Source organism: Paroedura picta, chromosome 9, assembly GCF_049243985.1.
Source record: "Paroedura picta isolate Pp20150507F chromosome 9, Ppicta_v3.0, whole genome shotgun sequence".
Lineage (NCBI taxonomy): Eukaryota > Metazoa > Chordata > Lepidosauria > Squamata > Gekkonidae > Paroedura > Paroedura picta.
Genome location: NC_135377.1, coordinates 13,392,357 through 13,409,832, shown reverse-complemented (window position 1 = coordinate 13,409,832; position 17,476 = coordinate 13,392,357). Strand labels below are relative to the sequence as shown.

The 17,476-nt window shown below is 47.0% G+C and overlaps 2 protein-coding genes across 2 annotated transcripts in view; one reads left to right on the top strand and one right to left on the bottom strand.

Moving 5' to 3' along the window:
• Positions 1–11,627, bottom strand: part of EIF3H (eukaryotic translation initiation factor 3 subunit H) — a 72,737-nt gene extending 61,110 nt beyond the window's left edge. Inside the window, exon 1 of the mRNA XM_077351622.1 lies at positions 11,450–11,627. Coding sequence (XP_077207737.1) covers positions 11,450–11,566 — 117 coding nt within the window. The 5' untranslated portion in view covers positions 11,567–11,627. The remainder of the gene's footprint in view (positions 1–11,449) is intronic.
• Positions 11,628–12,620: 993 nt separating this feature from the next.
• UTP23 (UTP23 small subunit processome component) lies at positions 12,621–17,476 on the top strand. The gene is made up of 3 exons (XM_077351621.1): positions 12,621–12,905; positions 14,302–14,476; positions 16,906–17,476. Exons 1-3 carry the CDS (start codon positions 12,718–12,720, stop codon positions 17,275–17,277), a joined length of 735 nt encoding a protein of 244 aa, XP_077207736.1. The 5' UTR covers positions 12,621–12,717; the 3' UTR covers positions 17,278–17,476.

Below are 17,476 nucleotides of genomic sequence, written 5' to 3'. Positions count from 1 at the left end.
TCTCTTCCTACCCTGTTCCCACAAGATGCAGCAACAGGGTCCTCAGGCAGGGGAAGATGAATCTTTATATAAGTTTAAAAGATGACAAACACGGTAAGAGTACATCTCTCTCTTTCATAGCCGCTTCTCAAAAACACCTTTGAAAAACTCCATAAAGTTAAGTCGTTGTTGTTGGTTTTTTAATCAGTCCTTTTACTATTCTGGAACATTTAGTCTGTTCTAATTATCCAGTGCTGTGCAAGACACCTCAGGCGTTCAGAAAAATGGGACATATATTCTCTAATTCAAAAGAAAAACAAACAAATGCAGTTGGGGGGAGAGAGAGATGTAGAGAAGTGGTTTTACAATGCAGCCCTACAAGAGTTACCCCAGTCTAAACCCAATGAAATCGTCTTGCTCAGGCAGGAACAACTCTGCCTAGGATTGCACGGTTAAAACTTCCACGTTAGTGAACGCAGCAAAGACAGGGAACGTGGGAAAACAGGTTTCTAGCCGGCAGCCAAGGAACGGAGAAGCCAGAATAAAAAGGAATAAAACTTACAAATTGCTTTCATGAGAACAGAGGTTTGTCATCCTTTGCTCAGCCTTGGATGGGATATCCCGCTCTGGAAGGCTGATCCGTCCAAAACAATGGACCTTTATGCCGTTCCTTATGCGGGGCAATCAGTTGCATGTGTCAGGCCTCTGGACACATCTGGAAACTGGCTGGGGGAAAGATATGAAAGGCTGGGAACAGAGGAATGGCAGGAGCAGACTCAGATCAACTGATTGACAGCAACACCCTTCTGTCATGGAACTTAATAGCAACAGCACTTGGTATCTGGATCGTATGAGTTCTTATTTGAAATGCTTTGCTTGTTAGCACAGACTAAATTAGCAATGGCTTGCTGGATCTACTGCGTGACTCCAAGCAGGCTTTTGTATTTTGAATTCCCATTGTTCCAATGCGCCGTTAGCATCCTGGAGAAGTTTCTTTGGCAAGCACGAACCGGCTCTGATCACTTCTCACAAACTGGCGCTTGTAACCACCGGTATAAATGCCACGGAACAGAACCCTGGTGCTGCAAGCAGCAACCAGTTTCACTCAGATGTATCCCTTGCATGCTCAGAGGAACACCAGGCAAGACAGCTGGAAGCATGGTTTTTCACATACACTATATGTGTATGATCAGTGCCTTGTTATGTTCAGTGCCTTGTCACGCATATGTTCAGTGCCTTGTTAGGCATGAACGTCTCTGCTCCAGATTCAATGAGGATACCATTTCTGCATAAGGTCTCAATATTTCAGTAAAAGGTCTCAGCAGAGGTTCAAACCTGCACTTATTACTGTACCCAGTCTCGACCACTCAGTTGATCTATAACAGGTAAGTCCTTTTTGCCAAGAAGCTCAAAGCACATGTGACTCCTCTATTTTAGTCTCATAATAACCCCGCAAGGTAGGTCTGGCTGAGAGAGAACACCAAATTAATCCAGTGTCAGAAGGATTCCCGTCAGTGGAACACAACTTTCTGCCCTTCCTCTGCAGCCTCCCCCCCAAGTGCACTGAAAAGGGGATCAGAGGTCTGCTACGAGAGAGGGGAAATATGAAAACTGGCCCTCTTTTGTCCATGGAAATCCTTTGTCAAATCGACCTTAATGATCGGGCTAAGGTTACCCACCAGTGAATATCTGAACTTAGGTCTCTATAGTTTTAGTCCATCTCCTCTGATACGTTCCTGCCTGAAGGCATTTCAAAGCAGCTTACAATCACCTTCCTCTCTCCACAACAGACATCTGGTAAGGTAAGTGGGGGTGAGAGAGCTCTAACAGTATCGCTGTGTGAGGACAGCTCTAACAAGACTGGGACTAGCCCAAGGCCACCCAGCTGGCTGCATGGGGAGGAACGGGGACTCAAGCCCGGCTCTCCAGATTAAAAGCTGCTGCTTTTTCATTGGAAGAGGCCTCCCTGACTGTCCAATCAGCCAAAGAAGTTTGCATGGTGGGTACACGAGAAGGAGCCTTTTCAGTGGCAGCCCAAAGTGCACCCAATCCCCTCACTCTTGTCCTTACGAAGAGGTCGAGGTCCACTCTAAACTGCACTGTGCTCCAAAATGCTGCGCAGAAACTGTGGAAATTTAAATCTGCCGTGTCATTAGGATTTCAGAAAACCGAGCTGCCATTTCACCTTAACTTTTTTCTATTTGGTAAACATGGCTCGAGATGTATATTTGTCCGCAGCACACTAAAACCTGCTGTGCTGTGGAGAAAGCCGGCCATCAAGAATCTGCGGGGCTCATAAGAGTCTTCCTGCTGCCATCAAATCTGCCCATCAAAGGAGGACCCTTCCGACTTCAGCTCCCAGTGACTGCATGCGTGGATATTCCAGGGTGACAGCCAAGAGCAGCAACAGAGGGCCACTTCATCCTTCAACAAGCCCCGCCTTCCACATAGGTCTGACCAAATCTGTTTACTGTTGTTCCGAATTCAGAAGAAGAAAGCCACAAACTGCTTTCCACATCTATCTGGGCTCTCGGGAGCAAAGAGACGGAGATTTCTAAAAAGCGAACAACATCATTGTGCTGCTCTTAACTTTAGCCACACTTTAACCTGAAGTCAGGTCTCATCCTCAAGGTGACTTTGAAAATTGTGGACAGCAAACGTGTTTGAAACATCCACCGCGAGAGTCCTCCGCAACTGCAAGTCTTTTAACATTCAGACAGGAAACAAACGCTGCTAGAGTAGAATGCCTTTTCCCTTTTGGTTTTCTGGCAATTGGGCTAACCACCCAGCTGGCCCTTAACGCTGCCAAAAGGTGCTGCTGCCAGAATGCAACACGAACATGTTACTGGTCGCAGATTCAGAGAGCAGCAATCTTTGCCCAGCCACATTCAAATAACTGCAGAAGGTCCAACATTCATTTTGCAGACACCCTGCACCTTCTTATACAAATATCAAACACAATGCGCAGCCAGAAAAGGTCAGCCTGAAACCAAACCTAAACAAGGTGGCCGGCGAACCTAAATGTCAAACCTAAATGTCGGGTCAGTGGTGAAAGACGGGAGACTTCCAGAAGGTAGAAGAAGAAGAAAGGGGATCTAGACCTCTGACAACAGAGGATCTTCGCCCTCCCCCCCCAAAAAAAATTCAAAATGAACTTGACTTGAAAAGCCACCCAATCAAAATGTACATTGATTTCTTTTTAAGGATCCATGTGGTTATTATCATTAACAGCAGACTCAAGACTAAGAGGTGTTGACTGGGCAAAGAGCACTGCAAACACGGATTTCTTAAAAATGGCTTTTTACATGGCTTAAGGAAAATGTTCAAGACAAAAAGCACGTTTCAGAGCCACAGTCAACCTGTAGTCCTCCAGATGTGCACGGACTACAATTCCCATGAGCCCCTGCCAGCAAATGCTGGCAGGGGCTCATGGGAATTGTAGTCCATGGACATCTGGAGGACCACAGGTTGACTACCCCTGCTCTAGGAGACCCAGGGCTGAATCCCTACTTGGTGTCCTTGGGCCACTCGTACTTGCTGAAGCCCAGCCCTCCTCAAGGGATAAAATAGGAGGGGAAACGATATTATGTTTGAGGTCTCCACAGGGGAGGGAAAAATGGAGGTATAAATAACTAAACTACAACAAAAAGATGCATGGGTAGGATTCAGTGTACTGTTGCTGCCAAGATACTCATGGAGGCTGTGCATTTGGGAAAATAATGCTGCAGTTTTCTTTTTCCATTACTGCTCCATGGGTTCAAAAAATCAGAATGCAGTGGCACCTTTAATACCAACAAAGATTTATTCAAGGTGTGAGCTTTTGGGTGCAAGCACTCTTCGTCAGACTATGAACTACCATCATGACAGTGGGAATATAAAGCAAAAATTAATTCTGTTAAATTAGTAAACCTGTGTCACACCTCCAAATCCAGCCATATGATAACTGCACGACACGGTTTACTATTTTAACAGAATTAGTTTTTGCTTTATATTCCCACTGTCATGATGGTAGTTCTTAGTCTGAGGAAGAGCGCTTGCACTCAAAAGCTCATGCCTTGAATAAATCTTTGTTGGTCCTAAAGGTGCGACTGGACTCTGATTTTATTGTGCGACTTCAGACCAACACGGCTACCCATTTGAATTGCTCCATGGGTTGACAACGTCGGATACCAGTTAAGGGGACCATTGCTAGACCAGCAGTGGGCAAGAACTTCCAGCAGGAAAATCTACTCAGCTGTAGGACTCTCACCCGATTTGGTTCTCCCTCCCTCTCCCAGCGAGAATGAAAGGCGCAAAGGAACTTCTTAACACTAAAATTCTTTTCTTACCCCGCAAGCTCCTTTCTCAGCCGGCAAAAACGCTGCCTAACCCATCCCATGCCGCTTCACAGCGGTGACAAGATTAAGATGTCACTATCCAACCGTGCGAGCATCCGAAGACCGGAGCTTTGAGGTGCCTCTGGCTTCGGATTTAATTGGCACCGGCTTCTGGCGAGCACTACACGTGCAACTTGCGCCTCACAATGCCTCTTTCCTTCCTGCAGAAAGCAGAACGGATCTTTCTGTTGGTGGCAATGAGGGAATATAAGCTACCCAGAAGAGCCCCTTCACCTCTTCCAAGAAACTGCATCACTACCAAACACCCCTGTGCTTTGTGAACCTAAGTGGAAACACACATTGTTCATTAGGCTAGTAAGTAACAGTCGACAAACTGGCACCGGGAGACCGTAATCCATCAGCTTCCTCGGCTGTGCATACATAATCACATGGCGAGAGTCCCCACTGATGAAAAAAGGAATGAGAAGTCCAACCGTTAAACCACAGCGGCATACAGGAGAGGAGAGGTTGCCAATTCGCTCTCCAAACAGGAAGAGCAATTGTCAAGCGGAATTTCATCTACAAGTCTTGAAGGACGGCACGGGAGGCCAGATGCTGTTCAACAGGGCGTGAGTTTAATGGACGCCAAATGGTACCAGATGTTCCTCTTTTAAGCTCCTTGCAGCTGTGTGTTTGCCAGTGACATAACCTTTGAGGGGATGCAACGGGCTTGCTTGGCGTTCGGCTCGGCTGCACCCACGTGGAAGCAGCAATCGGTGAGGCGGAGGCTGGCCCCATGGATTTAAGTGGACAGATCTCTCGGAGGGATGTTGCTTTTCCTCAGATACAGTAGTTCCCCCCCCCCCGGGTATTTAATGAGAGCATGGAAATATTCTTTGACATGCATTGATCACAGCCCTATGACTCTTTCAGAGTCGCTCACAGGGGGAACCTGAGCTCGCTCTGTGTCTGTCTATCATGCCATGAAGTCATGGCCAATTTATGGCAACCCCATAGGTCAGGCTTTCTCTACCCCATAGGTCAGGCTTTCTCTACCAGGTTTTCGTGAAACCCTGCGGCTTCTTGACCGCCCAGGAAGGGCTTCCAGAATGGCTGGGAGTTAATTTTTTTTTTTAATTGGACAAATGTTTATCGGGTGATATGACCATATATGCTCATGTCGACCTGGCCCCTTCCTCCCAAAATGGCCAATAATGGGTCTGGAGGGGGTGGGGAGGGGAGGGGCCTCACATGGGTGGGTACATGGCTATGCTTCCTAACCATATTCTGCATGATCACACCACTTCTGGGGTTTCTTGAAACCTGAGGAATGTTTCAGGGGTTACTCAAAGGTAAAAAAACTGAGAAAGGCTGCCGTATGGTTTTTAGAAATTGTTTACCATTGCATTCCTCTGCGTGGCAGCCCTGGAACTGCTTGGTGGTTTCACAGCAAAGTACTAACCATGGTCAACCCTGCTTAGCTTCCAAGACCGGGCTAGCCTGGGCTATCCAGGTCATGGCTTCTCAGAAACAAGTCCCATTTTATCCAATGGAGCTTACTCGGAGGAAAGCATTCCTCAGACTGCAGGCTTAACCCTTATTTTTGGCCTTCATTATGAAGTATCTCTTTGATTTGATCTCAAAGCAGGCGGGAAGAGTTTTAGCAAACTTTATTTTTTTATTTTGGGGCTAGGTTATCATGCAGCTTATTCGTTCCTTTGTGATTCCATCGTCCCCCCTTTGTATGTTATGACACTGCTGTTATGCTTCGCTATTTTATCATGCTTACTTAAACAATTCAAAGCAGGCTCTTGAGGAGGGGGGAAAGACGAGGCAACAATGGCCCAGAGTTCAGAAGATGCTCTTATTCAAGTCTGAAAGGCAAAAAGTTACACTGCTCTCTATTAACCGCTTTCTGGGCAGAATATAAAAACAAAATGAGCTTTGAAACATTTGCAATAATCCTTCAAGCAAAAGCAATCAGAGCAAATGGTTTGTGCTTGAGGAAGCAATGGGCATTAGTAAGAAGAGGTAATTAGCGCACCAATATTGTAAAAAGTAAGTTGACAGAAAGAGCTCTGAAATGGAGAATGAACTTCTGTAAATCCTTGGTGGGAAGTACTGGTTTGGATCCAGCATAGCATTTCCACTAGCAGAAGGACTTCCACCCATGGAGCGTGACTTCCCAGCTCCTCCCAGACCACAGACTCTCAAAATGCCCCCTGAAATCCGGTCCTTAGGTGTTTCCTCCAAGACCAGGATTTTGGTGGACATTATGGCTTCAACAACAACAGCTCCACATGCCACTCTCCACAAGCAGAAGCCCTCATGGCACTATCTGGGACTCCCCATTGTCTGAATATACAGTTTGAATGACACCATTCACCCTTATTTCAATCTCAAAGAGAAGGAAATTAAGAATACTGGTATTGTAGGATGTGTACACTGGATGCAGTTTGTAAAAAATGAATATTTGCTCCACTCTCTCCAGCTGCTGATCCCCAGCAGCAGCACTCAACCATACAGAATATAGGGTATGCATGGGATACAGCAAGATTGCTCATGCTTCAACAACTGATCAGAGGTGGTCAACAATAATTAGAGGTAACAACCAGTGTGCGTGGGGAAGGTGATAGGGTTACAAAAATCCTAGGACAGAAGGAGAAACCGGCATCTGCATAGGACCTGTAAAGAACATCAACATGACGCTACCCTAACCTTTTGCTGCCATTGATCTAGAAAAAGGATTTTCAATCAGGGTCCCCTGGGGTCTGTGGGAGCTCCAGAGGGGGTCCGTGTCCTTTCTCATCCTGCTTTAATGGACTCAGACACAAGCTGCAGAACTGGCCACTTTCATTGCTCCTCCTCCCCCCCTCCCAAGCATGAGTGAGTTTACTCGTGGTTTCTGTGCCTGGAGGGGGTGAAAGCTGCAAGCCTACTCCCATCTTAAACCGCCTCCTGTCCTACCCCCCCCCCCAGCAGCCCTCCTCAAGGCAGCCTGTTAACATGGGTGGTGATGTCACTTCTAGTGACATTTCACTTCTGGGGTTGTGGCAGAGTGGCATAGCCAGCTGACATCACTTCTGGGGCTTCTTGAAGCCTGAACAATTTTCGGCTGCACGGTTCCCAGAGAATGGGACAAGTAACAAAACAATGGACCTGCCATGAAATCAGACCACTGGTTCATCAATTTCAGTAGTGCTTATACAGACTGATGGAGTTCTCCAAGGCTTCCACAGACTTTTCTTCCAGAAACCTACAGTCTAGAATTGGAGAGCCCATTAGGTATTAGAAGAACAGTTGTGTTTCTCTACCAGGAGTCTCAAAGCAGCTTATCATCACCTTCCTTTTTTCTGTCCACAACAGACACCCTGTGAGGGAGGTGAGGCTGAGAGAGCCCTGATATTACTGCTCAGTCAGAACAGCTTTATCAGTGCTGTGGTGAGCCCAACGTCACCCAGTTAGCAGCATTTGGAGGAGAATCAGGGAATCAAACCAGGTTAGAAGTCCACACCCCTAACTATTACACCAAGCTGGGTACTTCATGAGATATACACCATGTCATTATTCACATACACACTCACCTTCCCCTTCTCCTTTACCTGCAATTCATAGTGCTAAATACAATGCACTGGATTCCTAACCATTAGGTCTGCATAGTATTCAAACCCTTGCAAACAGAAATTACTGTGGCAAGGCATTTTCTTTCCTTTCAAGCTCCCCTTTCTATTCTCTCCTAAGAGGAAATCTGCATATGTGTACAATAACAATTCCAACAGAATTCTAAGGTGACTCGCAGGGTCACCTTAATAAGCTGTATCCACTTCCCCTTTCATGTAAAGGGTATTTATTATTTGGATACACCTTAGGGCAGCGATAAATTCCTTTTATCTCTGCCCTGAGGAGTATCCAAATAGTAAAAAGTGATTTTCCATTAAGAAAATACCTGTGATTTATACAACATAGATGAGCACTGGTTTTCATAACACCTCCTTTTGTCTATAAAGATAATGCTGAATTAATTTCAAATACTTAAGGCCAGTGCTCAACAAATCCTGAGAAAAGGACACCTAAAAATTTTATTGTGGCGCCTAGCACTTTCATTTAGATTATTTTATTGCATTATCTCTTCATGATCCTCAGTGGAAGTAAAGAGACAATTTGTCATTTCACTTCAGTAATTTTTTTGCTGTACCAATACTGGCTCCAATAATCAATTATATGAAGGTTTTCAAAGTATTTATAAAATTAAGAGAAACTGCAAAGAAATTAGGCAAGGTTTAGAGGCTAGTTGTTTCCTTGGTGATGACAACTTACAATGTTTTGTCAGGTCTTTATGAGAAACTGAAGTGCCTAAGTATGAATATTTTGCAGTATTAATAGGTAGAATTCAGGGACCGATTCCTAAAGCTAAAGAACATTTGTCAAGGCCTGGTTTAGGGTCTCTTGCCATATTCTATCAGGAAATACTATACTGGGAATCCAGTTTCTATTATCACAATTAAGTATTAGTAACAAGAAAAGTCTCCCTTCAGCATGTTAATTAGATCCCCAGTGTCCACTACCAGCCTTTTTAGACAAAGTGGATCAAATATTACTCACAGCTGCTTCTAGTGGGCTCATGATAGCATCAGCATCCCTTGCTCTATATTATTCCTGCTGTCTTTGGAATTCCTTCAGGAGATACCTTGCTTCAGTTTAAAGGCAATTAAATGCTGTTCCTATATGGGCCTAACCTGTTACCATATGTTAATTGTATCTTTCCCTGTTTTCTGTAAACCGCCCTGAGACCTCGGGGAGGGCGGTATATAAATATAATAAATAAATAAATAACCTCTGCGCTTAAGAATCCAGTAATCTCTCAATTCCATCATTGTTTCTGCATACAACACAGGGTTGCAATAGGGCAGTCAGAACAATGCCATGGCCAAATTAAGCTCCAACAGCATGTTGCAGTACAGTTACAAGCTCTAACTGTCTTGTAATATAGTATGCCCATTTGACAAGGGGTTTGCGGGCCCAAATCCTTCACTGTGCCATGAAGCCCCCCTCCCCAGAAAACCTTATGCTAGTCACTGTCTTCCAGCCTAAACTACACTGTAATTAATTGAGATGACTATGCTGCCCCTTGAAATAGCAAAGGAATGCAGGGTGGGAATTATTAGAAGTCACAGAAATAAAAAAGGACATTTGCCATTAAGCCATACGCACAAAGCAATGGCAACCTTTTATTTCCCAAACAACTGAATAAGGATTGACCTCAGCATTTAACTGTAGGTGGGATGCAGCAGGATTTAAGTCATCTCAGAGCTAATTCTAAATGCAGCAACAAGCAAAATCATAAGCCAAAAGTACTCTTGGTGGAAGATTCAGCCAACCCACTCAATCGTTTTGCATCAAGAGCACAATTGTCTTGGTCAAGAAGGCAAGCTTCAATGCAGGATTTCAGAGTTTTACAGTTAACTTCATTTTTACAGTTAACTTCATTTCCACTCAACTCCTAGAAGCACTCTCCAGGATTTAGAGACATCAAATCCTCTTTTGAAGCGCCATCTCCAAGGGAAAACCAGACAAGAGCTCTACAAACTTGTCAGTTACCCTGGGACTTACTTCAAATGTGAGGAGGCAGATCCACTGGCCTCTACCACCAGCCAAAGGTCTGAACCCTGCAGGGAAGAGATTTCTAAAAGCAGTATATAAACTATTTTCAGCAGCCCCAAGCACCATTTGATTGACTTGATAAATCTTGAAACTGTATTTATTACAGCTATATTCCACCTCTCTTCCTTCACAACTGTTCCCTGGAAACAACACATTTGTGTGTCCAATCTGAACGGGGGAAAAAAAGAGTTGTGTTTTTTATCCCACTTTTCACTCCCTAAGTTGTCTCAAAGCAGCTTACACTTGCCCATCCTTCCTCTCCTTACAACAACACCCTGTAAGGTGGTGAGACCGAGAGAACCCTGGGAGAACTGTGACTGGCCCAAGGTCACCCAGCTGGCTTCCTGCAATAGAAACGGGAATCAAACCTGGTTCTCCAGATTAGAGGCCGCCACTCTTAACCAATACACCAAGCTGACTCTCCCATCAGACCTCTTGGCTGTGTCAACATCTAACAATACACACCTCACCTGTCATTCCCTGGAGAACCGAAAGTGACATGTGCAGGCCCTGTGGCCTGCTCGTTTGAACATAACTTTAGAGCAGACTTTCTCAATTTTTTATGATTGAGAGAACCCTAAAACATCCTTCAGGCTTCAAGAAACCCCAGAAGTGGCACAACTGTGCAGAATATGGTTGGGAAGCATAGCTGTGGACACGCCCACTTGGGGCCTCTCCCTTTCCCACTCCATCACTGGCCATTTTGTTAGGGATGGGTGGGTTGACATGACCACATCACCCAGTAAATATTTAACATATTTAAAAATCTAAAAAATAAGTTTAAAACTCAGTTGTTATGCCCCCATTCAGGAAACCCTTCCAGGGCATTCAAGAAACCCCAGGATTTAAAAAAAAAACCCTGGTAGAAAAAGCTTGCTTTAGAAAGTGAGAAGTCTGAGCTCTAATCCCCACTCATCCACAAAAGCTCAGCAGGCGAGCTTGAGGCAGTTGGTGCCTTTCCCCCCAAGCCTACCTCACAGGCCCATCGCGGGGACACAGAGCAGAGATCCTAGAGGAGGGATCGGGAAAGGGTATCCCAGACAACCAGAGACGCTGGAGGCCTCTCAGCTAGCCAGACTAGAGGGAGACTTGTTTGGCTACCGCTGAGGTGACCAGATTATCTCATTTTTGGAAGGACATCTGGGGGTACCTGGCAAACTGTATTTATGTTGAAATTAAAAATATATATATCACAATACTATTTTTGCGTTCTATGCATTCTGTGAAACTTTTTGTTGCTCCATATAGACCAAATTCTTAATCAAGAACCAACCCCCCCCCCCGACCAATGGTGTCCTACTTTACCAATGTTAAAATCTGGTTACCTTAAGGTTACCTGCCCCATCAGGCTCCTCAGGCCATGACTCATACCCAGGAGCTTGCAAGCCTCATTGCTCCCCGTGATGCCCTGGCCAGCCTCTCGCCCTCCCTCCACGGACGGAGCCCAGGCCAGCCAAGTGGCCTTGCCCGCCTTCCCCAGCCCCACCGCTCACCAGCCCGTCGATCTGCACTTGCTTCACGGCGGAATCGCCCGGGGCTGCTTTGCCTTTCGCCTTTCCGCCGCCCACGGCAGTGGAGCCGGTGCCGGCCGCTTCCTTGCGAGACGCCATCTCTAGAGAAAGAGCACACCGGCCGGAAAGGGAACAGGAAGGCTCCGGGAAAGTGTTCCTCCACTCCTGACTTCCGGTCGGAAGCACAGCCCTCGCAAGAAGGTTCCGCGAAACCCAAGCGACGCTCCGCGTTGCGCAAGCGCAAAAGGACGGGAAGCGGCCAGGGATGGGAAGCGCGTGCGCAATCGCGTTTCTGCCACCCTTCAAGCCTAACCTGAAGCTTTTCGATTGGGAACGAACTGGATTTAAAAACTATGCTTTTCTATGGTTTGAGACTCCGGGGAAGGGCAGGCTAGAAATATAGTGATGATATTTGCTGTAGCAGCTTACTTCCATCATCAGCCCGCTGCACAGAGTAATTGCAAAGCTGCAGAATATGGAAATTGAGTTGCATGAGTAAATGTTTATATTGCCACTTTGGATTTCTTATTTCTCCCCCCCCCGCGATATCTTTTCTACAGAACGAAATTTGAGACCAGTGCTGCCTTTTTCAATGTTACTTGATCAGTGCTTTTAATCTTAGCAATTTTCAAGAGTGATGCTATAATGTGATTATTATAGATTACAGGTTATAGATTATATAGATTCAAGTGGGCAGCCGTGTAGCTATGAAGCAGAACAAATTTAGAGCCATTTAGAATGCCACTGTATCTGAGGCAGCGTGTGTGCACACGGAAGCTCATACCTTGAATAAAACTTCGTTGGTCTTAAGGATGCCCCTGGACTCTAAATTTGTTCTGTGGTTTTTAATGTCATTTTGTTGTGAGCCGCCCTCAGCCCTCTGGGGAAGGGCGGCTTACAAGTGGATCCATAAAGAAATGCCTAAACCCAAGCAAATTTAATCCTGGGCAAAGCAACCCCGTTGATGGCCTGATCGGAGACCTGAAGGGTTAAGGCAGTGCAACCTTCCACGTCCACCCGCCCTCGCCTGGAGGGTGGCAACCTAGTGCTGGGACAGGAGAACACGTGACAGGGAAATGCACGAAGGCTTCTGCTCGCTTCCGACGGTTTCTAACCGTGAGCGGGTGTTTTTAGGCAGCTGCACAGCGCGTGCGTGCGTCCCAGGCTCCTTCTTCCGGCGCAGCTGGTGCCGGTCCCGGCGGGCGATTGGGGGCTGAGCCGCTGCCGCCGCTGCTCTCCCCGGGGCGGCGATGAAGATCACGCGGCAGAAGCACGCCAAGAAGCACATGGGCTTCTACAGGTTCAGCTTCGGCTTCCGGGAGCCTTTCCAGGTGCTGCTGGACGGGACCTTCTGCCACGCGGCGCTGCGCAACAAGATCCAGATCCGGGAGCAGCTGCCCGGCTACCTGGCCGGCCCCACGCAGCTCTGCACCACCCGGTGAGGCGGGGGAACGGGAGGGAGGGCCCTGGGGCCCCGAAGAGGCAGCTCAGACCCAGGCTGGGATCAGCCAGATTGGGGGAAAGGGCTGCTGGGAGGACGGGCTCCACATATTGCACTCTATTGAGGTCCCTCCCTGCCCCAAGTCCCACCTCCTCCCAGCCAGGACCTGGGCATCCCCTAGTTTTACAGGTCATCTCCAGATGATGGCTCCAGTTCCCCTGGAGAAAAGGGCAGGCTCCATAATATGACACTCCATTGAGTTTCCTCCCTGCCCCAAATCCCACCCACTCCCAGCTAGGGATCTCAGTCCCCAGCCAGGACCTGGGCATCCCCTAGTTTTACAGGTCATCTCCAGATGATGGCTCCAGTTCCCCTGGAGAAAAGGGCAGGCTCCATAATATGACACTCCATTGAGTTTCCTCCCTGCCCCAAATCCCACCCACTCCCAGCTAGGGATCTCAGTCCCCAGGCAGGACCTGGGAATCCCCTAGTTTTACAGCTCATCTCCAGGTGAAAGAGATCAGTTCTCCTGGAGAAAATGGCTGCTTGGGGGGGAGGGCTCCACAATATTACACTGTATTGAGGTCCCTCTCTGCCCCAAATCCCACCCACTCCCAGTCTGGGATCTCAGTGCACATGCAGGTCCTGGGGATCCCCCAGTTTTACAGCTCATCTGCAGGTGAAGAGATCAGTTCCCCTGGAGGAAACAGCTGCTGTGGAGGGGGGATGTCATAGCATTATATTCCACTGAGGTCTCTGCCCGCCCACTCCTGTCTCCACTCCCAAAGGCTTCAGGTATTTCCCAACTTTAGGCTGGCAACTTTAGGCTGGTCCTGCACTGAGCAGAGGGTTGGCCTAGATGACCCGTATGCCCCCTTCCAAATCTATGATTCTGTCTTAAGCTTGGTGTGGCGTCAATTGACAGGTGGGCCTTTCTTCTTGAAAAAATGGAATATTTGTCCCTTGCCTTAGGTGGCTTGATTGCATCCTTTCTGTGTTAGGAGGAAGGTGGGGTGTGCAAGTATTGTCACTAAAACTGGAGACAAAAAGTGGCACATACAGACCTTGATTCAGGTATAATCAGGGTGATTTCTTTAGCACCTTGATCTGGATGGCCCATGCTAGCCCAATTTCATCAGTTCTCTGAAAGTGAGTATTATCGTCCCAGCCTAGGGTTTTGATGGATGACCAGTGAAGTCCAGGGCTGCTATGCAAAGACAGGCAATAGCAAACCACCTCTCTTACCTTGAAAACACCACAGGGTTGCCACAATTCGGTTGCAATTTGACAGGGCTTTCCACCCTCTTCCCTTTTCTTTAGAATGAAAGACCCCCTGTAGGTGTTTGACCGATCTGACGCTGCGCCATCACTTTTTATCCCATTTTTACTCTAGCTGTGTTCTGAAAGAACTGGAATCCTTAGGAAAGGAACTGTACGGTGCCAAGCTGATAGCTCAGAGATGTCAAGTGCGCCACTGCTCTCACTTCAAAGAGCCAGTCAGCGGTTCGGCCTGCCTGTTGTCCATGGTGGAAGGGGGCAACCCACATCATTATTTCATTGCCACACAGGTAAGAGCCTTTCCCTTTAGCAATACAACAGTGCAACAATGCAAACAGGTCCAGAGCAATTCTGAGGGGAGGGCAGGCAGGGGAGGGGGGGCCCTTCAGTCGCTGTTGATTATGTCTGGTCTCAACCAAATGCCTGGCGGAAGAGCTCCTTTTTGCAGGCCCTGCGGAACTGTTTAAGCTCCGTCTTTTGAATGGGGGGGGGGGGAAATAAATGTTTATATATATTTTTAAAATTTGATAAACATTTATCAGGTGATATGACCATTGGCCGGGAGGGGAGGGGAAGGGCCCTGGCTGAGTGTGTACATAGCTCTGCTTCCCAGCCATATTCCACACAATCATGCCATTTCTGGGGTTTCTCAAAGCCTGAGGAATGTTTCAGGGGTTTCTCAATGGGAAAAAATTGAGAAATGCTGCCCTAAATGATCTGGGACCTTCATATCTGCATGACTGCCTTCTCCACTATGTCCCCGAGAAGTCTAAGGTCTAGTGAGCAAAATTTGCTTAGAGTCCCCAGCCCCAAAGAAGTTAACTTTTCCTTAACTAGGGCCAGCACCTTTTCGGCCCCAACCTGGTAGAACACTCTGCCTAACAAGATTAGGACCGTGAACAATTCCACTGGGCTATAAGGCAGAGCTGTTCTGCTAGGCTGAGGTATACAAACACCATCAACTGTCTGGCCTCCCTACCTGAGACACCCCTAGCACCCACCTGTTGACCTGTAAAGATGCACTTTATGTGTCCCTCTCTGTAATAGGAAGGAGGTGGCCCTTTATGTAATAGGAAGGAGATGGCCCTAGCAGGCCAAGAGGCCCTCGTTAGCAAGCCCTCCACCATGACCCTTTGCCCTCTCCCCTTACCTGCTACTGGCTCTGAGGTGTCTGAGAGCAAAGAGGCTAGAGTTTAGGGCAGGAGCTGCGGGGCAGGGCCAATCAGGACAAAGCTGGCTGCACCCTGATTGGCCCTATTCTAACTTGGACAGCCGGACACGTCCCACTCCCTAGGCTGTTTTATAAATATATAGAGGAACAACAATGGATAAGGATTTTATTTGATTGTTGTTTTGTACTGTTATATTGTGTTGTGAGCTGCCCTGAGCCCCGAGGTAATGGAACCATATAAGTGCAAAAATAAATAAGTAACAACAGCTCGGCTCAAAAATATTTCTGCTTTTCACCCTTTCTGAGTAGAGTGAGATTAGGCATGCATCTATTAAAAATAAGTCTCTTTGGGACAACAGCCTTTGTTTATTTTTATCCCACCTTCCCTCCACGAAGCAGAAATTATTATTTGTGTACCTGGTTTATATGTATAGAATGGGAGTCCCATCACTTTATCTCCTCAATTCTGCGAGATTGGGAGAGGAAGGAACAGAGAGAGAGAATGTATGTGTCTCTCTGTGTGTCGTCCAATTTCACTCTGAATCCTAAACCTAGAAGGGGCCATACAGGCCATCTAGTCCAACCCCCTGCTCAATGCATCCATGATAAATACCTGTCCAGCCACTGCTTGACGACTTTGTAAACTTCCTGATCGAGTGAGGGTTTGACCTTGGAACCCACCATTCCTTGTCCAATGCTCTCAACCCGCCCAGAACATGCTGTTTCTGGACACCATTGTCCCTCTCATTGTGTTCCTGGTACACATTTTCTTCTTCACCCCAAATGAGCTTCTAAAGCTTTCTATTTTCCAGTTGCCGCAGGTTGTATAGCAGCTGTTAATTTATTTGAGGAAATGAAAAGCCAGTCTACCGCTATGTATGCATGAAGTGCTGTTGAGTTGCAGATGATTTCTGGTGGCCCCCTAGGGTTTCCTAGGTAAGAGGGGTTCAGAGGTGGCTTGCCATTGCCTGTCTCTGCGTAGCGACCTGGGACTGCCTTAGTGGTCTCCCATCCGGGTACTAATCAGGGCTGACCCTGCTTAGCTTCCAAGATCTGATGAGATCAGGCTGGCCTGGACCAGCCGGGTCAAAGTTCAGTGCTGCAACTATAAGAAATTTGGTAGCATGATCAAGGGAAGAAAATTAGGGGGGAGGGGGTCTGCCTCTTAATAGTATTTTTTAATACTATGATCAGCCCTAGTTGTACAGCACGTGCAAAACCTGGGCAGCTTTATCTTAAACAATTCCACAGGGCACGCAAAACAAGAATTGTTCAACCGGAGCCACAGTTGCAACCTCTGAAGAGCATCTGTAAGATTTATTAGAATCCCTATCAAACCCTGTTTAATTTTGTTCAACCCAATTTGCAACCCTTGGGTTTTTTTACTGCCTACTGTAGCCCTCGTTTTTGTCATTTATGTGGCATTGGAGAAGCAGTTGCATGTCTTTAAATGTTGTAATCCACCCTGAGCCTTCGGGGAAGGGCGGAATAGAAGTACAAGGCTAAATAAAATAAGTGTGCGTATTTGTTTGCTTGCTCTCTTGATAGGACCAGGTTCTAGGAAGCAAGGTGAAGAAAAGGGCTGGCATTCCTCTTCTCTTTATCATCCAGAACACCATGGTGTTGGACAAACCTTCTGCCAAATCCCTGGCAGCAGCACAAACAATGCAGACCAATCGGCTGATCCCAGAGCATCAGAAGCTGAGCATCACACAACTCAAAGAACAGCAGGGTCTGGGGAAGGCCTCGGAGTCTAGGAAGAGGAAGCGGAAAAGAGTCAGTGGTCCCAACCCTCTCAGTTGCTTGAAGAAGAAGAAGAAGAAAACCCAAGAGACTCCACAACCTTCAGCAGCCAAGAAGAAAAAACGGAAACGCAGCAAAAGGAAATCGGGGATTCCGGCTGATGCTGTGCAGCCGTGACAACAGACTTCTTCCAAGACAACTATACTGAGTTTGTAGTGTTGCAAACCTGGTGTAAAGACAGTGGGTTGGATCCAAAGTGCCAGGAGAACTTTCCTGCCCCTCTGCAGAGAGGGAAGGTTGGGCAGAAAGTCTTCTCAACTGATATGAAAATAAATTAGTGGATTGCCTTTTCTTTAAAAAAAAAAAGAGTCTGGCT